At 40.1% G+C, this 22,506-nt stretch overlaps 1 protein-coding gene across 1 annotated transcript in view; it reads left to right on the top strand.

The window, feature by feature from the left end:
- KDM1A (lysine demethylase 1A) overlaps positions 1-22,506 on the top strand; it is a 78,032-nt gene that overhangs the window by 54,965 nt on the left and 561 nt on the right. Inside the window, 10 exon segments of the mRNA XM_031961535.1 lie at positions 1,958-2,100; positions 9,856-9,946; positions 10,184-10,318; positions 11,204-11,277; positions 12,297-12,408; positions 13,571-13,703; positions 15,907-16,094; positions 16,602-16,716; positions 20,363-20,490; positions 21,292-21,438. Of these exon segments, the coding sequence (XP_031817395.1) occupies positions 1,958-2,100; positions 9,856-9,946; positions 10,184-10,318; positions 11,204-11,277; positions 12,297-12,408; positions 13,571-13,703; positions 15,907-16,094; positions 16,602-16,716; positions 20,363-20,490; positions 21,292-21,438 (1,266 nt within the window).

Genomic DNA, 22,506 nt, shown 5'->3' with positions numbered 1-22,506 from the left:
CCTTAATAATGCTTCTCTAGACAATTCTTGATTTCAATTATTTCTTATATTCAAAAACCACTATGATAATGACAAAAAGCAACTATTTTCTTTCCATGATTCTAGATTGAGTAAATTATAATATTAGGTCCACCAAATTATGGTGTATAAATAACAAAATCATAGAAAATCAGAACATAGTGTCAGAGCTGGCAGTAGCTTTAAAATGTAAAATTTAGGTAGATCTTAATATAGAATCCCTGAGGGGAATTTTAGAGTAATCTGTTCTATTCATAAGGAGTTCCCTTCTCAAAAAGCTTGATGGAGTAGTGGGGAACCAGTTGTAATACAGTTGAATAAGTGGATGTCCACATTTAAACCCTGCCCTGCTTCATTTCTCAGGCTGTCCTGGAAGGGCCTTTAGGAGTAGCACTGTTGCCCCTGTTTTCAGGATTTGATGCTGCTCAGCCAACTCTCTTTAAGCCTGCTGCAGAATCAGCCATGTTTTAAGTGTCCAGAAACAGAATTCTAGCTCTTTGTCTTTCCTTTGGTGCTCAGCTTTCATTATAGCACCATAAAAATTGATCCAGAATTGCTTAGTGAATTGGTAAGGGAACAAATCCCAATTTTCTGAAACGGCCAGGTCCATTTAGAAGAGAAAAAAAAGATTTTTAAGAGAAGAATAAAGAAATTGTTCCTGAACTAGGGAGTATTGGTGACCCCATTTCATGGTTCTTTATTGTTTAAAGCTGATTGTACCGTTCACATTCACATATCCTTTCCAACAACTACAGAAGCTCGTTTTAGTCTTTGTACTTAAAAAGGAAGGCTGCACTCGCCCTGAAACACCAGCCAAGTCTTCAGCAAAGGAGAACTCTAAACTTGAACCCTAGTGACACCCCATTTCCAACAGGAGGGGGTTTCAGGTTGTATAGACAAAAGTGCTGGTTCCAAACATAACCCCACTTCCCCTTGTGGCTGTTATTTACTAACTGCCGTAGCTACAGCTACTGTCAGCTCAGTATAAGGGCAAACATCAGCCCTATGAGTGCCATGAGGTACAAGAGGGGGTAACAGGATGTTGTCCCGGGATGGGGTGAGGTGAGGGGGAGTGGTCCCTCCTTCTGCCTCTGTGCCACCCGGGCCCGTCCTCCTGGTTCTTCAGTCATCGTTTTCTTAAGTACTCACAAAGACCTTGGGACAAGTTGGCTCCAGTGCACATTTCTTGATGTCAGAAAGGAAAAAAACAAGGAAAATGTCGATACACCCTTTAACGAACATCTCACACTTAGAAAGTGCTTCTCAGTTTACAAAGACACTCTTTTCCCAATGACTTTGTGAGGTAGGCAATGCAAGTCGAGGTGTTCCCTCTGTGACTTGCTCCCAAGCAAGGAGCAGGGATGGGAATTGAGACCCATCTGTCCTAACTCCAAGACCCTTGTTCTTCCACCGTCAACAGCCATTGTTCACCCTCTTCATCCTCCTCAGCTCAGCTGAAATCCTGTGAGGAAGCAGGCTAGGGCTTCCAAAATTCTTGGAGCTTTTCTCCAAATGCCCTACCTTTTTTTTTTCCTTTGCAAGAACCTGACGTTTTTGAAACATTCCAAGGCCTTGGTTTTACATCCTTTGCTTTCTGGGGCTTTCCCTGTGTGTTGTTCTGCATGCCAGCTCAGCCCAGTGCATGACAGCTCCAGTGCAAGTCTTGCTTCATGTAACAGTCCCTTTAGCACGTGAAATCTTTTGACCTGCCCTCATTCTGGGTAGAGTCCCATCTCTGGAAGGGGGATGTCAGAGACAGACAGTACATTTTCATAATCTAATTTAATGGAATGATAGAAGAAAGTAAACTTGAAGCAGATTTACCCCTTCCAGATTATGCATTTTAACCTTTCCTGATTTTGTGATGTTTTATGAACAGTTCTGTGTTTGTTTATGGTTTCTCCATCATGAAGACAAACCCCATTATTTGGATTTTCAGGTTCCAAAAGAAAAAGATGAAATGGTAGAACAAGAATTTAATCGACTGTTGGAAGCCACCTCCTACCTCAGTCATCAGCTAGACTTCAATGTCCTCAATAATAAGCCTGTGTCACTTGGTCAAGCCCTGGAGGTCGTTATCCAGTAAGTACCTAGAGAAGTAGTATGGGGTACTGGATAAGAAGTGCTCAGACTTAGAATCCTGCTTCCCTCACTTACCTGGGTCATCTTGAGCAGGTCAGCTTATTCCTCTATAAAATGAGGGGAAATTTTTATTCCTACCGCCTACTTCATAGAGGTTTTGAGAAAAACGAAACTGTTGGGCATGCAGCAAGCAGTAAGTGCTTGTCTAGTGTGTGCCAGGCCCTGTACCTGGCACTGGGGATACAAAGACAAGGGGAAAAGACGGTCCTTTTCCCTCAAGGAGATTATACCCCATTGGGAGAAGGCAGCACATCCAAAGGAACTAAATGGGGCCAAAGCGTGGGAAGAAGTACCTGCCTTGGGAAGGCTGACATGTAGTGTTGAGGTCAAAAGCAAAACCGGGAAGGGAAATGAAAGATGGCTTATAAGACTCCCTGCTCCACCTGGAGGCTCCCAGAGGAGCTCACCAGTGAGAGAAGGGGCTGGTGTAGTTGGGGGATGTTCCGGGCGAGGAGGCCCCAAGCACTATTTGTGCTGAGGGCAGAGCTCTGTGTCCAGAGCTGGTACTAACATAGTTATTTGTTATTTTTTTAAGCTATTGTACATTTTCATTTTAACATAATACTACAATACTACAATATTTTATGTTTTGAAAAATTAAATCTACATAGGGTAGACAATATCCTAAGCTCATTATTTCAACCAGACTAGTTTTTGTATGTGTCCTATATGAAATGAAAATACAATAAGCTTGGGCTTCGTTTTTAAGGTCAATGACAATAATGTTCCCATTGGAATCTGTAGGCCTTAACCATGTCACCTTGCTGTTCAGTGAGCCCCAGTGGCTGCCTATTGCCTTTCAGATAAAATAGAAGCATTTTTGACATTTAAGTTCTCTATGATCTGACCACTTTCTGTCTTTCCAGTTTTCATACATTTTATTCCTCTCTTCACACTGTCCTCCTTGCTATTGCTTGCATATAGAATTGTTCCTCTTTCTGTGCCTTTGCTCCAACATACCTAGAATGTGCCAGCCCCTTGTGTCTACGGCCTGATTTGTCCGACTCACCTTTGCAAGAGGCTTATGCCCATTTCCCTAAGGTCCTAGTACCTTCCATTATTACCTTCCATGTGCTTTGTATATATTTTGTATGTACTTACATGTTGTTTACACATCTCACCTATTATAATAACCATCATTAAAACCAAGATTTCTATAGCAATTTCTCTGTGTTTAGTACCGAGCTACACTTTACGGTATGAGCTCTTTGAGGACAAGAACTGTAATTACTTTTGTTCTTATGTTTTTTTGTAATCCCAGGGCTTAGCATAGCTCTTAGTATGGCAGGTGAAATTTGGTTTCTAACTGGAGAAAGATTAGGGGCTGAGCTGGGAGGGAGATGAGTGAGTTTCAAGAGTTGGGAAGAGGAGCAAGCTGAGTAGACTTTTCTGGACGTGAAACAGGATGTCACTCAATTCCTATAAACTTAGGTCTCAAAATGGAATCTGTTTCACGAAGCTACAATCAGTTTGGGTCATACAATTCCCAAAGTTCTCTCAATTCCCTTTTTCCTCCCCCTTCTCCTTTGACTCAGGCCCTTTCCCCCATGGATCGCTTACCTAAAAGCCAAATTTATGAGGTTTTTAATGTGCTTGTGCTCACAATCAACATTACATACAAAGAAAAGACCACTGGGAAGCATCTTCTTGCATAGCTTAGTACAACAGCTAACACAGTCTAAGTACAATAAAAATGAATACTACAAACTGTATTAAGTAGACGTTATAGGTTTAAATCATCTTCATAAATCAAGTTTCTTAGAATATTCACAATGGACTAATTTTGAGGAAGACTCAAAAAAAAAAAAATCTCATCAAACAAATACTACGAAACAAAAGACCAAAGCAAATAATGATCAATATTTTAAATAACATCAAGTCTCTTTGTGCCCTTGTAACCCACTCCCAATAACTATTTAATCACTTCATCTTGAATCCCAAATGTCCCAGGTAGTTGTCTCGTCCTTGGAAATAGCTTTTTTTGTACATTCAGGAACAGGCCTCATTCTCAGAACAGCATTGAAGGCTCCAGTTCCAAAGATTCCTGGGTAATTCTGCTAAAATCTGCTGGTAACAGAACTTAATACAATTTTGTAGTCTTTTAAATTTGGTTTCTAAATGCTAATTCATGTAGTTAAAACTATCATGATTTTGAACCTATTAATAACAGAGCTATGAGAAGAATATCAAATTAGGAACCCACAGTTCACCTGAATTTTCAGAGAATCTTAGTCCCTTATTGTTTCTATCTTGACTTAAATGTGGTACCTGTTATAAGAAACTTTAAAAAAAAATGCCTAAGGTCATAATTTAAGAAATGAAACTCTCTGTCTTTTAAAATTATTAGATAATAAGAAAATAATTTCATTTTTTTCAATTATTGGTGCTATTTTAGTGGCACAATCCTTAATCTAATTTTGAGAATTTGTTATTAGAACATAATCAAAGCCAGAATTTCCAATTTAGGTATATTTGGAAGTCAACATATACATATGTAAATAGTTCTTAGAGCAAACAATGTAATCATATTAGTCTTTGTCATATTATTTTGTCTAGTTCTTCCTTCCCCCCAGGATATCATCCCTATAATATAATTTGACCACAAATACAAATTAAAATTGTAAGTTTTTCATACTTCATCTTTTAGCAACTCAAAGCTATTCCAGTATCAGTCTATTAATTAGTAGATATTGTATTGTATTTACATAATTTCTATACTTCATTTTCCCTGATTATAGAAATTTTTTTTATGAAAGGAAAAGGAAGGATATAGTTATAACAGTTTTAAGACATTTCTCCTCAAGGGCACATAATGACATGGAGGAAAAACTCCCTTAGTTCTGATTCCAGGCATGAGTTATAACAGCTCTTCAGATGATAAAACTCCATATTATTCACAGGATATTCAGATTTTAACAGGTGGGAAATTTTTCTTTTCATAAAGAAAATAACATAATGGGGAAACAGAGTCAAGAGGCTCCTGCCTTAGGCTACTCCAAAGTCATCTTCTCAACTTCTCCCAAAGACAGACAACCTGTAGGAGTTCTTAGGCTTCAGCACATACCATTTTATACTCTTGGCTTCGTGACAATTCAGACAACCAATCCTGTAATCAAAACTCAAAACAATTTTACCTCAAATAACAAAGTTTTGCTTGAATATTAATTTTCTCATGGTTCCCTAATATTTATATTTCACTATCCTTTATAAAATGAAAACTAATCACATTTTGTGGTTTCAGATATAGAGCAAATATTGGTTAGTTTCATATCAATGTGTTGAAATTCCATTTTTAAACCACTTTATTTTCATAATTTTTATAAGTAATATCTCCTCTGGGAGAGGGGATATATGGGAGAGGAGATCCTGTTTTCTTGATTCTAACTTCTCAAATTTCAGAATTTTAGATTTTGCAAAATGCACCAATTCATAATCTAACAGCATCCAGATTATAAGAGAAGTTATTTGTCTAACAACATTCTGAAAAGGTTTCTTAAATTTCACAAAATAAGATAATTTTGAAACATAGCAATGTCATATACAAAATTTTGTTTTTAAAACATGAAACAACTTGTTAATCAAGATGAGGTCAGTTCAACCAATAGCATTTCCACAAATTGTGCATTTTATCACTTTTGGGATATTATACTAATCACATCTAAATTTAAGTGGGTATAGAGTCATCTCATTGTATAATCAAAGAAATAATAACTGTTTAACAGTTTTATAATGGCACAATCATTAAATCATTTTGATCTTCACAACAATCCTGAGAAGGGGGTACTGTTATTTTTTTCTTTACAGATCAGGAAACTGAAGTAAACAAGGGTAAGATAGCTTATTTAAGATCACATGTCTAATAAATTTCTGAGACTAGAATGTAATTCAGACCTTTTCTATACTTTCTTGCCTTTTGATGCCACTGTTAATGGGAAAATGCATATCACCATGTCATAATTTAGTTATAGGACAATCTCAGCCAAGTCAAATATAAATTACAACCACAAAATTAAATATCAGTTTTCCAGAATTATTAAATTATTATTTATAATTATTTTTATTTTATTATTATATAAGGTAAATTATTAAATGTGCTTTAAAAAGTAGAGCCCAGAGTTAACATTTAGTTCACTTTTCAAGGTTCATAGTAATACCTTCACCTTTCCATAAATTTTTTATTTTCTCTCAAAAATAAGCCAAAGAGCCACCTCATTTCCTTTTGTGTTAATAACATATCTCCACTCTCTCTTTCCTTGAGGCTTTTAAATGTTAACCCAGGCAAAAGATAGGCATCCTCAGACTCTAGGTAGCAGCCTCTCATTCCGATCCCCTTGTTTTGGAGCTTGCAAGGTTCCAGAGACTGGAAAATACATCCCAAGAATGGTCTTTCAGAGGCAGAATATTGTATTCCTAATCATATCCCAAACTATCTAAATAACTAATCTTATTCCATAGAATTTCTCCTTTGCAGTTTAACACAAAATTTTACACAACCCTGATAAATTGCAATACTGCTATCTTTCTTGGTTCCTAAGAGCTTATAAATGCATGGTTTCTTTCTCATTTTGTTTGATGACCTTGTTTTTCTTTTACCTAAACAATTAATTTTGTTAGATAAAGCTTTGAAAGTTCTACATCAGCCTTCCCAAAAGACATTCCTAGTTCTTGGTCACCTCTCACTCCCACCCACCTCATTATTGTGAATATCTATCCCTGTTATCCAGAACAAGATTCTGGACTCAGGCAATAGTGAGAATGGTATGGACCCAGGGGTATCCTCAAGCCCCTTTTCTGTTTAAATCCCCCTTTTTATTCTTTAATTAAATTTTACTCATCTTTGAATTGCTTCCTGATCTAAGCAAGCTTTTTTTCTTTTCATGGTCAAGAAAAAGACAAGAGCCCTCTTTTCTTGCCTTTTTTGAGCAAGAGGCAGCTAATTGAGTTTCAGATAAAATTTAAATTCCAAACCACATAATCAGTTTTTTTATTCTCTCTGGGATTACTTTCAAACTGCACTTATCCTTCATCACAAAAGAACAATAGCTCTATCGATCTTAAGGAGGAAAGTGACCTAAGTGCTATTTTTTCCTGAAACTTTTACAGATTTTAATTTTTATTTTTCCTTAAAAGAAATCCTTCAGAGTGGTACCCCAAAACTCGCTAAAATATTTTAGCATATATTAAATTTCTCCTAAGTGTCTTATCAGGAAAAAGAAAAGGGAAGAGAGTTCCTGGAATTACCCAAAAGTCTCAGGAATTCTTTCCTATAATATTAAAATGGTTAGTCTTCATTACTGATTAATTTTCAATCTCTTTTATCTACAAACCTTCAAAATCTACTAAGATGTTTTTTAACAGTTACCATAATTTGGAATCTCTAATTCATTTATATCACCTCAAATTTCTACAAACCAGGAAAAAAAAAGTTTTTCTTTGTTTCATTACCTGACTATCTCTGTAAAACCCACTTGGCCAGGACTAAAATGACAGAAAGTATTTTCCAGGGGTCTTTTGTTTGTTTGTTTTTCTTTTTAACCTAATCTCCCTCTATAAACCTAAGTAGTCTCTATTTATTGGGACAGAGAGTTTAATATCATTGTCTCAAGTATGAAACTAAAACTTTATTAATTATCTCCAGCATTCTAACTCTTTGGCTGAAATTTTAAGTGATCTTTTTGGCTGGCTGCATTTTTTTCTTAGAAATATTTCAGGGTAATAGAATCTACCAACAATACTAAATAAGACACAAGACAAAGATTTTGCTGAGCATTTTACAAAGATATAAAAACAGATAAAATGATAAGATAGAAAAAGTGAGGGCACACAATTTTCCAAAACAGCAGTTGAAAATGTCTTCTTTGGACCAAACTTTAGGCATTTTTGGATTTTTAAATATATCTTAGCATAATTTGAGAGCTCTGTCTTTTAGACACTTCCTCCACTACTGTTTTCCAGGTCATTAAGAATTTTCCTAAGGGGTATCTTTTAACTATGCTCTGTTCCCTTGGTCTTGTGTCAAAAGAAATTTTTCCAAGATTAGAGGAATCCTCCAATCTTTTACTATTGCCAGAACCCATCAGTTCCTTAAAAGCAAGGTAGGAGTAAACCATCCTGGCAAATACGTATCCCAGTGATATGGGGGCTTAGATCTTACTTCTGGGAGCAACTTTCCACAAAGTTTCTGAAAGCCTATGTCAGGCATCCTCAACCTAAATGGCTTTGCCTAAAATTGTAATGAATGAAATAAGAAATAGCTGAAGAATCAAAAGTTTTAAACTTCCAAGCTTAGCTTAATACATGCCAGTTGCACAACAAATCAGGACACGGACCCCTCACTGTGGCATTGGATCCTTGAATATAAGGGGAGACAGATTTTTATTCAGTAAAAGAAAATAATTAACAAGACATTAACTAGGATACAGTATTAGGTAATCTGATTTCCAATTGAAAGAAAGATTAAGGGAAACTCATTCCTTGGAAGGTGAAAATTAGGAGTTAGAAAGGGGGAAGGGTGAGCAGATAGATTTTTCTGGATGGGAAACAGACTCATTCAATTCCCATAATTAGCAAATAGGTAGAAATTTCAGGAAAATTCAGTCTAGGTTTCAAAATAGTCGTTTTTACAAGATGGAGTCAGTTTGGTTCACTCAATTCCCACAGTTCTCTCAATAGGAAGCCCTTAATAAATGACAGTAATCATTGTGGTTCAGATGATTAAATGATTGAATAGAATATTAACTTAACTTGTTAGTTTACTATAATGACCAGGCTAGCTCTCTGGAGGGCTTTAGGATCAGTCAGAGTCAGGATCAAAGTCCTTGGTCTTTAGGAGGAGAAGTAAAGGAGGCAGGCAAGCTGCCACTTGGCTCGTCAAAGATGGATCCTGGACTCTGGAGTCTGGAGCCTGAAGTCTTCCCTGCTGTTTGTGCTGCGGCAGAGAGACTCTGGTCTTCTCCCTCAGCCCTCCAATCCTTCCCTACGATGACCTCACCACAACACATTCAGCAGGTGCCAATTAGGAGGAGAGCTATCACATCACCATATCATCTAAGTATATGTTTATAAAACCATTATCTCACATTGAGTAGGTACTTAGCCTTAAGTACTCTGCTGTCTTAGATTTAAGTATACCTTTTCAGAGTTCTAGCCCTCTACAGCTTACTACCAGAAAAATAATAGAAGAAATGCTTCAAACATATATGAAATTTCTTTCTTACATTCAGAAGCAGCAGCTATAATAAATATAGTGGAAAGAAGGCTGGATTTAAGTCAAAGCACCTGCCATTCCAGTTTTAATGGGGAGACCGTCCTTTTTCAAAATAAAGGAGGGAATATTGTGAAAGAACAGAAGAGACTATGCAAAATATTTTTTTTTTTACAACTCAATAAAAGGTAATTGAGGAGATACAACAAACATGAAACCACCTGCCAACTTTTTCTTATTTTTATAAAATCTTTGAGAATGGTCCATTGTACAAATTGAGGTTATGTGTCTTTATTGAACCTAAGAGAATGTGGGTGGGCTTTCACTGTATAAAAAATATATATATCCTGCCCTATTTGTGTTTCCCAAGCAAGTAGTATAATGCCTTTCATGTAGTAGGGATTTAATTGAATTGAATGTTAAACTGCATTGAGCCCCATGCTGAGTTGAATACTGTTCTGGGTACTTAAGTTTCATGATCTCTTCTTTAGGTTACAGGAGAAGCATGTGAAAGATGAGCAGATCGAACATTGGAAGAAGATAGTAAAGACTCAGGAAGAATTGAAAGAACTTCTTAATAAGGTGAGGTTCTTTCTCATGATTTATTTGAAATTGTCATGACCTACAGTATGTAAACTCAGATTTGGAAGGAACCTTAGTAGCCTCTTGATCCAGATCGTAAAAAGAGCCCCCACTCTGACATACCCAACCAAAGGTTGCCCAGTCTCCACTTGCCAACCTGAAAAAATTCCTGATTTCACCATTAGTTATATGACCTCAGGATGTAGCAGTTCACTCTGCAACAATTTTATTTCATAGATGGTGAATTTAAAAGAAAAGATTAAAGAGCTGCATCAGCAATATAAAGAAGCATCTGAAGTAAAGCCACCTCGAGATATTACCGCAGAATTCCTTGTGAAAAGTAAACACCGGGATCTCACAGCACTGTGCAAGGTACATAACCGACCCCCTGAGCTTAATTAGGGAAAACTTGGGAGTATTTCACGGCGATGAGACCCCTTTTGTCCCATCCTTAGCTCCCTCAACCCCTAATAGCTCAGTCTGTCCCTTCCTTGACCTTAGGTCTACTCCAATTTATAGCCTTATCAAACTGGAAACAGAGACCTGTGTTATATTTGTAAGAAATATAGAGCAGGGAAATGACTTACCCAGGCTTATATGGTTACTCTTTTTATTATTCTCATCCAATAGCAGCTTCTCTTCTAAATTTATACCAATTTCATCTTATCTTTTGCTTGATCTTATCTCCCTCATTAGTTCCAACCCGTTTCTGATTAAATTAGAAGGCAAGACTTTCTCTCTCAAACAACCAAGTAACTTTTGTAAATTAATCATAAGCCCAGTAATGAGATTAATGTTGACTTCACATAATCATAGCAGTCAGCACAGTATCTTTACCAAGGACTTTTACCTCTTCTGACTAACTAGACTATAGCTAGCTCATATTGTTGTTATATTCTGTGTAAGTTTACTGGAAGCCACTAACTAATTGATAATTTTACTGTAGTTTTTGTAAAAACCTTTCCATGGTACAACTTTAACTATGAGTTCTCAAAGGAAGTGCCAGCAGAGCTCAGGCTCTCAAATCAAGTCAGTAAGCATTCATTCAGCATCTTCTGTGCTGATCACTGAGAAGTTCTACCCAAGGACTATTATTGGGGAGCAGCCTTGCCCAGTGCCAAATGGCTCAGCCCTGCAAGGATGACTGGTTAACTCAGGGTTGGATTGCTCAGACACGGCATTCCTGAAAGGCAGTGTCTGTGAAATGACAATCTTGAGAATATAGTGATAAACTGTGCTTACATTTGATTTGGTTAGGAATATGATGAACTGGCAGAAACACAAGTAAAACTAGAAGAGAAGCTACAAGAACTGGAAGCCAACCCTCCAAGGTAAGGATCCATGTTCACAAAGTGCCGCACCATATGGCCAAAGTGCCAGCATCCTGGTGTTTTATAGACCGAGAAGCTATAAGCAGAACAGCAGTTTTCAGAGCGTTGGACCCGATTCTGTAAAGGAGGCAGCATCCCTCAGATCCAGTCACTTCTTACTCCAAGGCCAATGCTCATTTGTATTTATTTGTGTATACATTAATGCTTGGACTTGTGGCCTTAACTTTTTTTCACTCTCAGGTAGATTTTTAAAGGAAATGATAGAATATGGGGTTTTTATTTTGTTATGAAAATAGAAGATAAAAAAATGTGATGTCCCTTGATTAGCATTTATTTAATCCCCAACTTAGTTGACTGAATGATATTTATTACATACATTTATGTTGAAGTATGCATGAAGTGTATAACAAGTGGCTTATTATAAAAGAAAATAACACTGTAGTTTCTAGTTATTTGCAAAGTTAAGGTTTGTAGTGTAGTATGCCCTTCATGATATCTTCTGTGAATTAGGTAGCTCAAGTAATAAGTAAGAATAAAAGTAATAACAGCATTTATAGAGCCCTTTCAAGTTTGCTAAATGCTTTACGTCTATCTCCTTTTCTCTTCACATCAGCTCTGGGTGGGAGGTGGTATGATAATCCCTGTTCTCCTTTCAAGGCTGAAGGTTCCACCTACCCCATGGTCACCCAACTATTTTCAGTCTCAGGTCTTCCATCTTGCCTGGATCTCCATCCCCTCACTAGTTAATATTTGAAGTGGCACTTTGCCAGGCAGCAGGTGCTAGGGACGAAAATACCCATGTGAGAGAAGCAGGCAACTGGTGAGAAACTGGAGAGCTGGAGAGGTGAAGAGTCCTCTCTTTGGACTCTTATTCTCTGTCCGAGGCTGCATTTTTGTCTGTTTGATCAGATGGACAGGAACAATAGACATTCTCCTGAAGGGGCAGCCCCAAGCACCAAGATCAGGCAGTTACCTGAGAATTGCTCCAACCATTGCCTCTTTTTATTCTTGTTTTGCAGTGATGTGTATTTGTCCTCAAGAGACAGGCAGATCCTTGACTGGCATTTTGCAAATCTCGAATTTGCTAATGCTACACCTCTGTCTACCCTCTCCCTTAAACATTGGGACCAGGTAATTCATCACCTGTGTTATATGTTGCTTTAAAGATTATAGCCGTTTAGACAAACCAGCCAAAAAAGGACTCCCTTGTATTACATCTGGAGAAAGAACCTTCCTGTGGCCACCCTGAAGCATGGACTCTTCCTTAATGTTCTAGGAAAATGTTGGCTTTTCTTCTCATTTTTTCTCATCGTTTTCCCCTGTAAGTAGGTTTTGAATTGTTATTTATTGGCATCATACCTAAATGTTCTCAGCTTTTACCTTATGGCAGATTATTATCTGAAGGTTCTCCTTATTTATATAAATAATGAATATCTATATATAATTTATATAAACGATACTTGTAGGCTTTTTCAGATTCCATCAGTGAATTTAAATAAGGATAGAGTACATTCTCCTAACAGGAATTTTGTATACTCAGAGACACTGAAGCAAGTAAGAACTATTTTCAGTATGTTTTTTATTAACAATTAAGTTCTTTAGTAAACTATAAAAGGGCATCCTCAAAAGACCAAGGTCAGTTAAGAATAAAACCAATCCATAACCATTATGTTGTTCTGCTAATTATATAAACTGGGGTTCTTGGATACCATCTGTGTTAGAGAAGTGTTTTAGGCTGTGTCTTCCTATCCATGTGCCGCCTTTGTCTGGGGAGTCAGTATGCTTCAGGAATGGAACTGATTTTGTTCCCACTTTAGTCAACTTGTATTTTGGACAAGAAGCTCCCCTCACCTGAATTTCAAAGATGCTCCAAAGCCAAAAAGACTGAAACTATAGGTGACATAGTATTGCAGGTTATCTGGCCTGTAACTCCTCCTCATGCATGGGATGTCTCTGTATGAGAGAGCACCATCTTTATTAGGAGGAGGTTCAGAAGCTGTATCCCAGTAACAAATGTGTGTCACTCACTAGCTGAGAGGGGACAGATCTCTCTTATTGCCTTCAGTTTGTCTGCCAACTGGGGCCATTAAGGTGCCTGACTATTCTTCACTTCCTCTCCAGTAACATCATTACTGTTTCAATGACACTGGCAAATTCTCCCATTAGAGTTAACAGACTTGTAGTTATTTTAGAATTGGCAGAGTGTGGTACAATTAAGTGGCTATTCTCTGGAAAAATGGACATTTTCTCCTTTGTGGAAGTCTTAAGATATCACTTCTCCCCTTCACTTTAGGATGATGATTTTGAGTTTACTGGAAGTCACTTGACTGTGAGGAATGGTTACTCATGTGTACCAGTGGCCCTGGCAGAAGGGCTGGACATTAAATTGAATACAGCAGTTCGACAGGTGCGCTACACAGCTTCTGGTAAGTCCCCTTCAGTCATGGTATAAGGGGTTTCCTTCTTGATACTGTTTTATATGCTTTAGTACTTATTAGTGAATGGAGAAAATATTTCCCTTTACTTTATGCAGGTGTCTAGGTCTCTGCTTCATCCTGTGGGGGAAGAGGGACTTTGGCACTTAAAAATGATGCTATCTGAATGAGAGATCTGATAGGTCTCACCAAGGGGAAAGGCATAGGGACATATCTAGGGGCTGTGGTTTCTTTCACCCAGGATCACTGTAGCTCTTTTATTTTCAGAGAAGTTTGTTGCAGAATTCTGACTACCAAATGATAATCTTTTTTTTTTTTTTTTAAATAGCAGACTACCTCCTCACAAAATAGTCTTTTTCCCCTCTCTTTCTTAGTTCTTCTCTTACCTGTCTGACCACTCTTCTACTTCCTTTGCTAATTCATCCTTCATATTCTGCTTCCTAAGTTTGGGTTGAGTTTCATCCTGTCCTCTTCCTTTTTCTGTGTCTATTCTCCTGATAAACCTTACCTGCTTCATCAGATTAATTATCATCTCTGTGTGTATAGAAATAAAAATCCATTCTCTTCCCTGAGCTTTATTCCTATGTCCCTAATTCTATTGAGGTTACCATCATCCTTCCACTCTCAGGTTCATCACCTTAACTTTATCCAAGATGCCTTATTTTTCTTCCTGCCACCTATCCACACTGTTACCAGATCTTGCCATTTTTAGTTGTACAACATCTCGCACATCCAACAACCCCTTTTCTTTTCTAACAGTTACCACCTTAGGTTATACCCTCATTACCGCTTGTCTAAATTATTTCAAAAACCTGCTAATTGGTCTCCTAGCCTAGGCCATCCAAACACTGACGGCAAAAGGATTTTCTTTAAACACAGACCTAACCATGCCATTCCCCTGTTTAGTCAGCCCCACTGTCTCCCTGGCGCCTCTCATGTATATTTTTTTCAGCCTTATTGACCATTTCTTCCTCCTGAAATCGGCAATCCAGCCAAACTGGCTTTCTTTTTGTTCTTTATGTTCTTTTATGTCTTTCCAGTAGTCATGTTCCCCCACATTCTTATTTACTTTGATCTTGTCAGCATTGAAGGTGTTTATATATAAAGTGATATTTCAGTATTTGGTCTCAACATTGATAAGGCCTGCAGGTTTGGGCTAATTGACTTTAGGTAACTTGGTGCAGTGATTCCCAACATAAGTTCAATAACAATCAACAACAACAAAAGGTATAAACCCTATGATAATTTAATATGCCACTTGTAATATTTTTTAAGATTTATTCATTAAGTTCTTGCAGTAATTATGATAACTTTTGTCCCCCAAGGCTCCAAATTAAAATTTATATTATATAATTATAAATGTAAAATTAATAAAGCCATAAAATAATTACAAATTTTTTATGTGCAACATTCTATAAGAATTAAAAAGAATGGCAGTTTGATGACTGTTACTGTCACACCAAAATCATTGTGTGGGTATTCTTGAGGGTTTGAACCACTACAAAAACAAGTGTTTAATGCTTTAAACATGGTACGTGCTTGTTGTCACAGAGGAAAAATATATTTGTTACAAGATTATTTATGCTTAAGACACTATTAAAGGGGCATCAAGGAAACAAGCAATTAGCACAATAATTGACATGCACTGAGAGCCATATACATCCCTGTTACTGTTGTCATTCTTGTCATTAAGGTCCTGCTAGGTGCCAGACATAATGCTAAGTGCTTCACAAATGTTACTTCATCTTATCTTCGTGACAGTTCTTTTAGCTAGGCACTATTAAGATCTCCATTTTATTGTTGAGGAAACTGAAGCAGAAATGACTGACTTGTCTAAAGCCACAATGCTAAGTGTCTGAGGCTGAATTGAACTTGGGTCTTCCTGACTCCATCCCCTGAGCTTAATCCCTGTTTGTTGCCCATTAAAGAATTTTTAACATGTATTCCTTCAGCCATCATCACAAAATTTGCAAATCACTGATCTCAGAACCTTTCCTTGGACTTAATTTGTAACCCCTTATTGTTTATCCAGAACAAAAGGAACCAATCAGTGTCAAGCATATTTGATGCTCTAGGTTAAATGGGGACAGTATTTTTATTTCTTAAACTCAGGTATCTGCTTGGACTCAGTTTGCACTACATGTTGAGCACCTCCACCTTTTGTTTATTTTTTTTTCTCCGTAAATCTTTACAGGATGTGAAGTGATAGCTGTGAATACTCGCTCCACCAGCCAGACCTTTATTTATAAATGTGATGCTGTTCTCTGTACTCTCCCTTTGGGTGTACTGAAACAACAGCCCCCTGCTGTTCAGTTTGTGCCACCTCTTCCTGAGTGGAAAACATCTGCGGTCCAAAGAATGGGATTTGGGAACCTTAACAAGGTAACTGTCTCACACGCGTGGCACTAGACTGACTCCCCCCTTCCTTCCGATTTTCCATTCATTTGTAACTCAGCTACTGAATGCAGAGCTCAGTGTTCAGAGCTGGGGGGTAGGGGGAGTAATTACAGTCTTATCTTCTTTCTGTTCTGAAGGTAACTAATATTTAATCCCTGATCTTCTGGAACTTAGCACACACACAAATATCCAGGATTAGGCCATAATCATTTTGGATTATTTTAGTTTTACAGAATGTTTCCCTCACAGTAACCCTGTAAAGAGGTAAAGCATGTAGCAGCATCCCCGTTACACAGATAGGAAAACTCAGCGAGGTGGTGATTCTCAGAGCCCAAGGTCCTTTGCCCTGTACCCAGAGCTCTGCCCTGCCAGAGTGCAGGAGAGTGGGCAGAAGCGAGGGCACCAGCATTCTCTTCTAACAGACCGGCTGCAGCCCTGTGTGAGGGAGGGCAGCCTATGACCAACCCTTGTGTCCTGTTCTTGTCATCCTAGGTGGTTTTGTGTTTTGACCGTGTGTTCTGGGACCCAAGTGTCAATTTGTTCGGTCACGTGGGCAGCACCACTGCCAGCAGGGGGGAGCTTTTCCTCTTCTGGAACCTCTACAAAGGTAATTTCTTTCACATTTTGTTCATCGAGATAATATTTTCTGCAGGGCTGGCACAAACAGTTCTGCTTTGTTTCACATGCCTCTGCTGCCTCCTTGGAAGGCACTTACCCAGCTGCCTCTGCTGAAGAATCCACACAACCCTTGGAGCCGAGCTTGGTTCATGTCTTACTGGGGATCTGTTCCTCACTGGAACTGGGGAAATTGGGGAGATTCTGCCAGCTCATCCAGTCCAAGCCCTGTTGGGGGAGAAACCCCTCTCATGACAGGCTTCACTGAGGAGCCTTCATGGAAAGGGTGCCCCTGGCCTCTCATGGAGGTGGCACATTGTGCTTACCCAGCTCTGATTGTTAGAGATGTAGACTCCACCTCTCTGCTGTCTCCTACTTCTGGATCTACCTGCCCTACATAGAACTAGACACCATTGAAGAAAAGGTGCTGCTTAGTCACATTTTATTAGTTTGTAATTTAAATGACTTGGCTTAAATGGGAAGTATCCTAGCTATTTTCCTCGAAATAAATGCCTGGTAATTCAGGTTGATAAAGTGTAGAAAACCACATGCGCTCCAAATGCCTGGCTTTCTCTGTGATGACAGGAGACTTCACGTTTACCTTGTCCTCTAAGTGTCCTGAGCCTGTTCATTCTGTGGGCCTTAGAAATGGAAGGCTGGAACTCAGAGAGATCAGGAACTGCTGAGTGGAGTTGGGGGGTCCTTGGACCAACCGTTTCCAATTTCAAATTCAGCAGTCTCATCACTTGGTTTTGAAATGAAGTCAGATGCTCCCAACCATGCTTGGCCTTCCTAGCTCCCATGTCTGTCATTCCAGACAATTCTCGTTGGAAGAGAAAAGTAGGAGGTTTGAAATGATTCTGGACTCCTGGCCCATTTGTGGACATTTATATCAATGTTTTACCTATAAGCATCCTTCTCATTTCAGAGCAGCAATGTGGAGCAAAGATTCTGGTCTTGGAATCAGGACCTGGGTTCACTCGCCAGGTCATTTTCTCTCTTGAACATTTCTTCCAGAGGTCTCTTTTCACTCTGAAGTCTTCCCCACTTCCATCCCCACTAAGTGTGATACATTGTCTCTTCTGGCTTTTTTTATTGAAAATCCTCAAAAAAAAAAGCCTCCTCTGGCTCTCCTTCACCATCAGGCATCACACTGACACAGCTCTCTCTAGTTACCAGCAGCCAGATGGCACGGCCTTTTCTCCATCCTTGGTCTGAGCCCTCGGCAGCCCCTGGGACTGTGTCCCTCTCTCCTCGAAACTCTCCTCCCTCCAGGTTTTTGGGACACTGCTCTCTCCCAGGGCTGCTCTTTTCTGTCTGACTTCTCCTTCTCCATTACCTTTTCTAGGACCTCTTTTCTCCCTTTATGCTGCTTGTCCTCTCCTGCACTGACCTTCTGCTGACCTCCAGTCCCACATCTCCGCCTGCCTTTCACACATCTCAGAATAGATGCTCAGTAAACTCAATGTGTCTAAAAGAGGACTCGGTAGCTTTCCTTTCCGACCTTCCCTTTTACTGTAGGGGACAACACGATCTTCCCAGTCCTTCAAGCTCACAACCTAAAAGCTGCCCTGGATTCTTTCCTATTCCCCAAATCCAAGCTGTCCCCAAGGCTTCTCCATGACCCTTTCACAGCATTTCTAGGAGGTGCCCCCAATCACCTCACCTCTGGGGGTCTGCATAATCTGGACTCTGCCTACTCCAGTCCTTCCTCCATCCAGCCACCAAAATGATTTTCTCAAAGTCCAGATCTCATCATGTCCCTTCCCTACTCAGCAACCCCCACTGATGCCTCCAGGAGCGAATACAAAACCCCCTGTTTGACATTTCCTAACCTGATTCCCTCTTACCATTCCAGCCTTCTTACTTCCCAACATGTGCTCTTTGATCCAGTGACATTGGCCTCTTGGCCATACCCCGTCCCGGAGTACTCTCCCACCTCTGCCCCAAACAAAATCTCACCTTCTCAGGGAAGCCTTTCTCCAACTCTTTTTACTTCTAGCTCCTTCCTCCATTATCTTTCATTTATCCCACAGATAGCCTGCTTTGTATAGACTTCTCTGCAAGCAGTCTGCCCTGTTAGATTGTCAGCTCCTTAAGAACTCTTTGTACTCCCAGGACTTAGCACAGTGGCTGCCATATATTGTGCATTTGGATAACCAATTGTTTACTGACAGTTGACTGACAAATTCATTAGTGCTTTTCATAACAATATATAAGGAAGGCCTCATTATTTATGACTGGCCTCTTGGTAAGAGTGGGAGCATCTGCCAGAAGATGGAAAGGATGTTGATCACTTTGGTAAGAAGCAGGAGGTGCCGAGGGAGTCAAGGATTCAAGGATCCATTGGAGACAGGGCCTGAGTCTCACCCTCTAAATATGCTATAAATACATGGAATTAGCAACTGTAGGAAAAGCAGGAGCTGGCGGCTGTGTGTCAGACTGAGGCACCGGCTCAGATGTCATCCGCTAAATAGCCGTGAGACTACAAGCAAGTTCTGCACTTCAGTATCCTCATCTTTAGAGTGAGAATAAGATGACATTAGTTGAAGCTGTTGTATTTCATTGTCACTTAGATCCCCATCCATCTTAAGTCACAAAGCAGCTACTAAGTGGCCACACAGTAAGTTAGTGAAAGAACCCAAAGCTCCGGCTTTCATCCACTGACTCTTTTTTATTGCATCCTGGGAGATGTATGTCCTTGGGGTGAAACTTCATTTAAGCTCTTCCCTAGGACAGATTGTACCCACGGGACTTACAGACTCAAAGGTGGAAAGGAACAACTAAGGAGGGCGTACTATGTTATGAGACTAAAAAGAACCAGGATGTGGACTGGATCTTTAGGAAGTTGTGATAGTGCAGTAGTTTAAGTTTTATTGCAAAATGTAGGAAAGCTCTAAAGATCAGGCAGATAACAGAAATGTCATCGCTAAGGCTGCTTTACTATACAAGGGCATAAATGTTGGAGTGCTGATGATTCATTTTTCAGTAAAAACCACATTCTGCATCACATTGCCATTGGATGGGAGGTCTGGCTTGTTCCTGAGGTCCGTGTAGTACAATCCCTGTGCCGTCCTCCCGAGCTCTAGCACAACCACAGAGACAGAGGAGATCCTTTCTTCCAGCCCACAACCCATTGAAGCTCACCAAGATCTGTGGACAGCCCCTTTGCTTTTGGATTGTGTGTCCACTTCTTCTTTCATTAACCTCCTGGCTTCTCTACAGCATCTGTATACATTGCTCCCGTCTCTGTCCTACAGCTTTATCCCTTTAATTCATGACACCTTCAGATATTTAAAGTCAGTGTTGTGTCCTTGCATCTTCACTCCTGCTTCTCCCCCCCCCAAAAAAAAATAATAATTATAAATAGTAAATAAATAAGGAAAAAAAGAGATCATCTTCATCTGAACCTCCCCACTTCTTTTCCCTCATCTTTGTGTAGCCTGGCCTCCAGTCCTGTTAGGGCCTTGGTAGTTCTGCTCTGAGCTTATTGCCAGCCATCCTTGTCTTACTGAGGAGTGAATGGATGGGCCCCAAGAATGCAGCCCTTGAGTTTGAGAAGACCAAGAATTGCAGGGAAGATGATTCCAGGGGAAGTTTATGGCAAGGACCTGAATCATCTTTTCTTCCCTCCACAGCTCCGATCCTTTTGGCCCTTGTGGCAGGAGAAGCAGCTGGGATCATGGAAAACATCAGTGATGACGTGATAGTCGGCCGCTGTCTGGCCATCCTCAAAGGCATCTTTGGAAGTAGCGCCGTCCCTCAGGTATGCTGTCTGCCGAGGAGTGCTCATTACTGATTAGGAAAGAAATCCCAGAAACAACTGGTCTGTAGGCTAGAGGCGAGTCTTTGAATCAATGATCTCTTCTAAAGCCCATGGCCCATGTTGGGTGCATATGGGCAAGTGCCACGCCTTCCCCCAGAAGTGTAGCATGTGTCCCTGGCCTGTCACTTCATGGAGATGTGAAAACCTTGGAGTGCTCCAGAGGAGGTCAAGGATGTCCCCTTTTCAAACAATAGGCGTTTCTGAAGGCTCTCTGGGGAGGGGTGAGCAGGTCTGTGATTGCATGAGAATGGGCAGTTTTCTGTGAGGTCTCATCATATATATTGAAGCAATATATATGCAATATGCAATTCATAGTCCCAGAAAGTCGCCTGGTGTCCTAAGAGTGTTAAATGTCTTCTTGGGAGTCACACAGCCAGTATGACGGGTGGGACATAAACAGAGCTCCTCCAAGATCAGTTTTCTGTCAGCCTCACGGCACTGCCCCTCCCCTTCATAAATACAGCCAAACCATTGCTTACAGATGGTGTCTAGTTCCCATGAGGACTTGAGAATTCATAGACAAGTCACAGAATGAGATTCTCAGGTCTGGAGAAGGCCCTATTACTTTGCCAAAGCAATTTTCATCACTCCCTGTTCTCATATAGGCTCTGAGAGACTCTGTTTACCCTTCCCTCCCAGGGCATTTGAGGCATTTCCCTTCCACCTCCTACTGAATTTAAAGTTGACTGATTTGTTCTTTTCATTAATAATCAGATCCTGAGTCTTTCTTTTCCTCCCTAGCCTAAAGAGACAGTGGTGTCGCGATGGCGTGCTGATCCCTGGGCTCGAGGCTCTTACTCCTATGTAGCAGCAGGATCATCTGGCAACGATTACGACTTGATGGCTCAGCCAATTACTCCAGGACCTGCTATTCCTGGTGCCCCTCAGGTGAGAAGCCACACAGAGCCCATCTGTCAGGAATAATCTCAGGGGTTCCTTCACTTGGTCCAGGATTCAGATTCTGAATGAATGGTCCTAGGGGCTGTGTCTGTTAGTCCCAGAGAAGATAAAGTGTGCTAAGCACACAAGAACTTGTTTTAAGCCACTGGCTCAGAAATTCATCATTTTTGTTTAGCTTAGAATTACCCCTCTCCACCCCAGGAGCGAGGTGTCTGTCATGTGTCAGCCAGTATCCCAGGGGGCCAGCAAGGCCCGAGGGGAAAGAAAAGCCAAGTGGTGGGTTTATTTACACAAAAGGTTTAATCACAGGTATAATTCTGAACGTGGGTTTCTTCTCTAACAGGAAGCTACTGCAGGAATTATTTCCCTGGTGCTAGTGAGGAGAGCGGTTACTACCGCAGTGGGGTTGGGTACAGCACTGGTATCATGTTCTGGTTTACTGACTAGGACCAATTGGGGAAAGGACCTGGTGGGAGGTTACAGGATAACAGTTCTCAAGTGTTTGAAGAACTTCCATGGACAAGACTCCTTGTTCTCCAGCCACAAACTGCCAAAGTAGGACCAGGGGGCCTAGGGACAGATTTTTGGAAACTTCCTAACCTTTAAAACTCTTTAGAATTAATATTTAACATGTATTGGTCAACTTGCCATCTGGGGGAGGGGGTGGGGGAAAAGAGGGGAAAAATTGGAACAAAAGATTTGGCAATTGTCAATGCTGAGAAATTACCCATGCATGTATCTTATAAATAGAAAGCTATTTAAAAAAAACAAAAACTCTTTAGAATTGACAGGACGTGGCAGTCTTATTTCCCTTCCCTGGAAGTCTTCAAACTGAGTTTGAAATAAAGCTTTTGGGAAGTATTTGAGAATGGGCCAGTCTTTGGGTGTGGATTAAATGAGATGTCATCTGAGGGTCCTTCCTATGTCTCCACATTTCTCTCTTGCCTTAATGCCCTAAAGTGAGCGCTGAGGTGGGGTCTGGCCTGGCCTGCCTCTGACCCGGCACAGGCCTGGAACCCAGATGGGACTAGCCTTGATCCAGCAGGCCTGGGAGCC

Source organism: Sarcophilus harrisii, chromosome 3 (genome assembly GCF_902635505.1).
Source record: "Sarcophilus harrisii chromosome 3, mSarHar1.11, whole genome shotgun sequence".
Lineage (NCBI taxonomy): Eukaryota > Metazoa > Chordata > Mammalia > Dasyuromorphia > Dasyuridae > Sarcophilus > Sarcophilus harrisii.
Note: the sequence above shows the minus strand (reverse complement) of the source record. Positions and strands in the feature narration are given on the sequence as shown.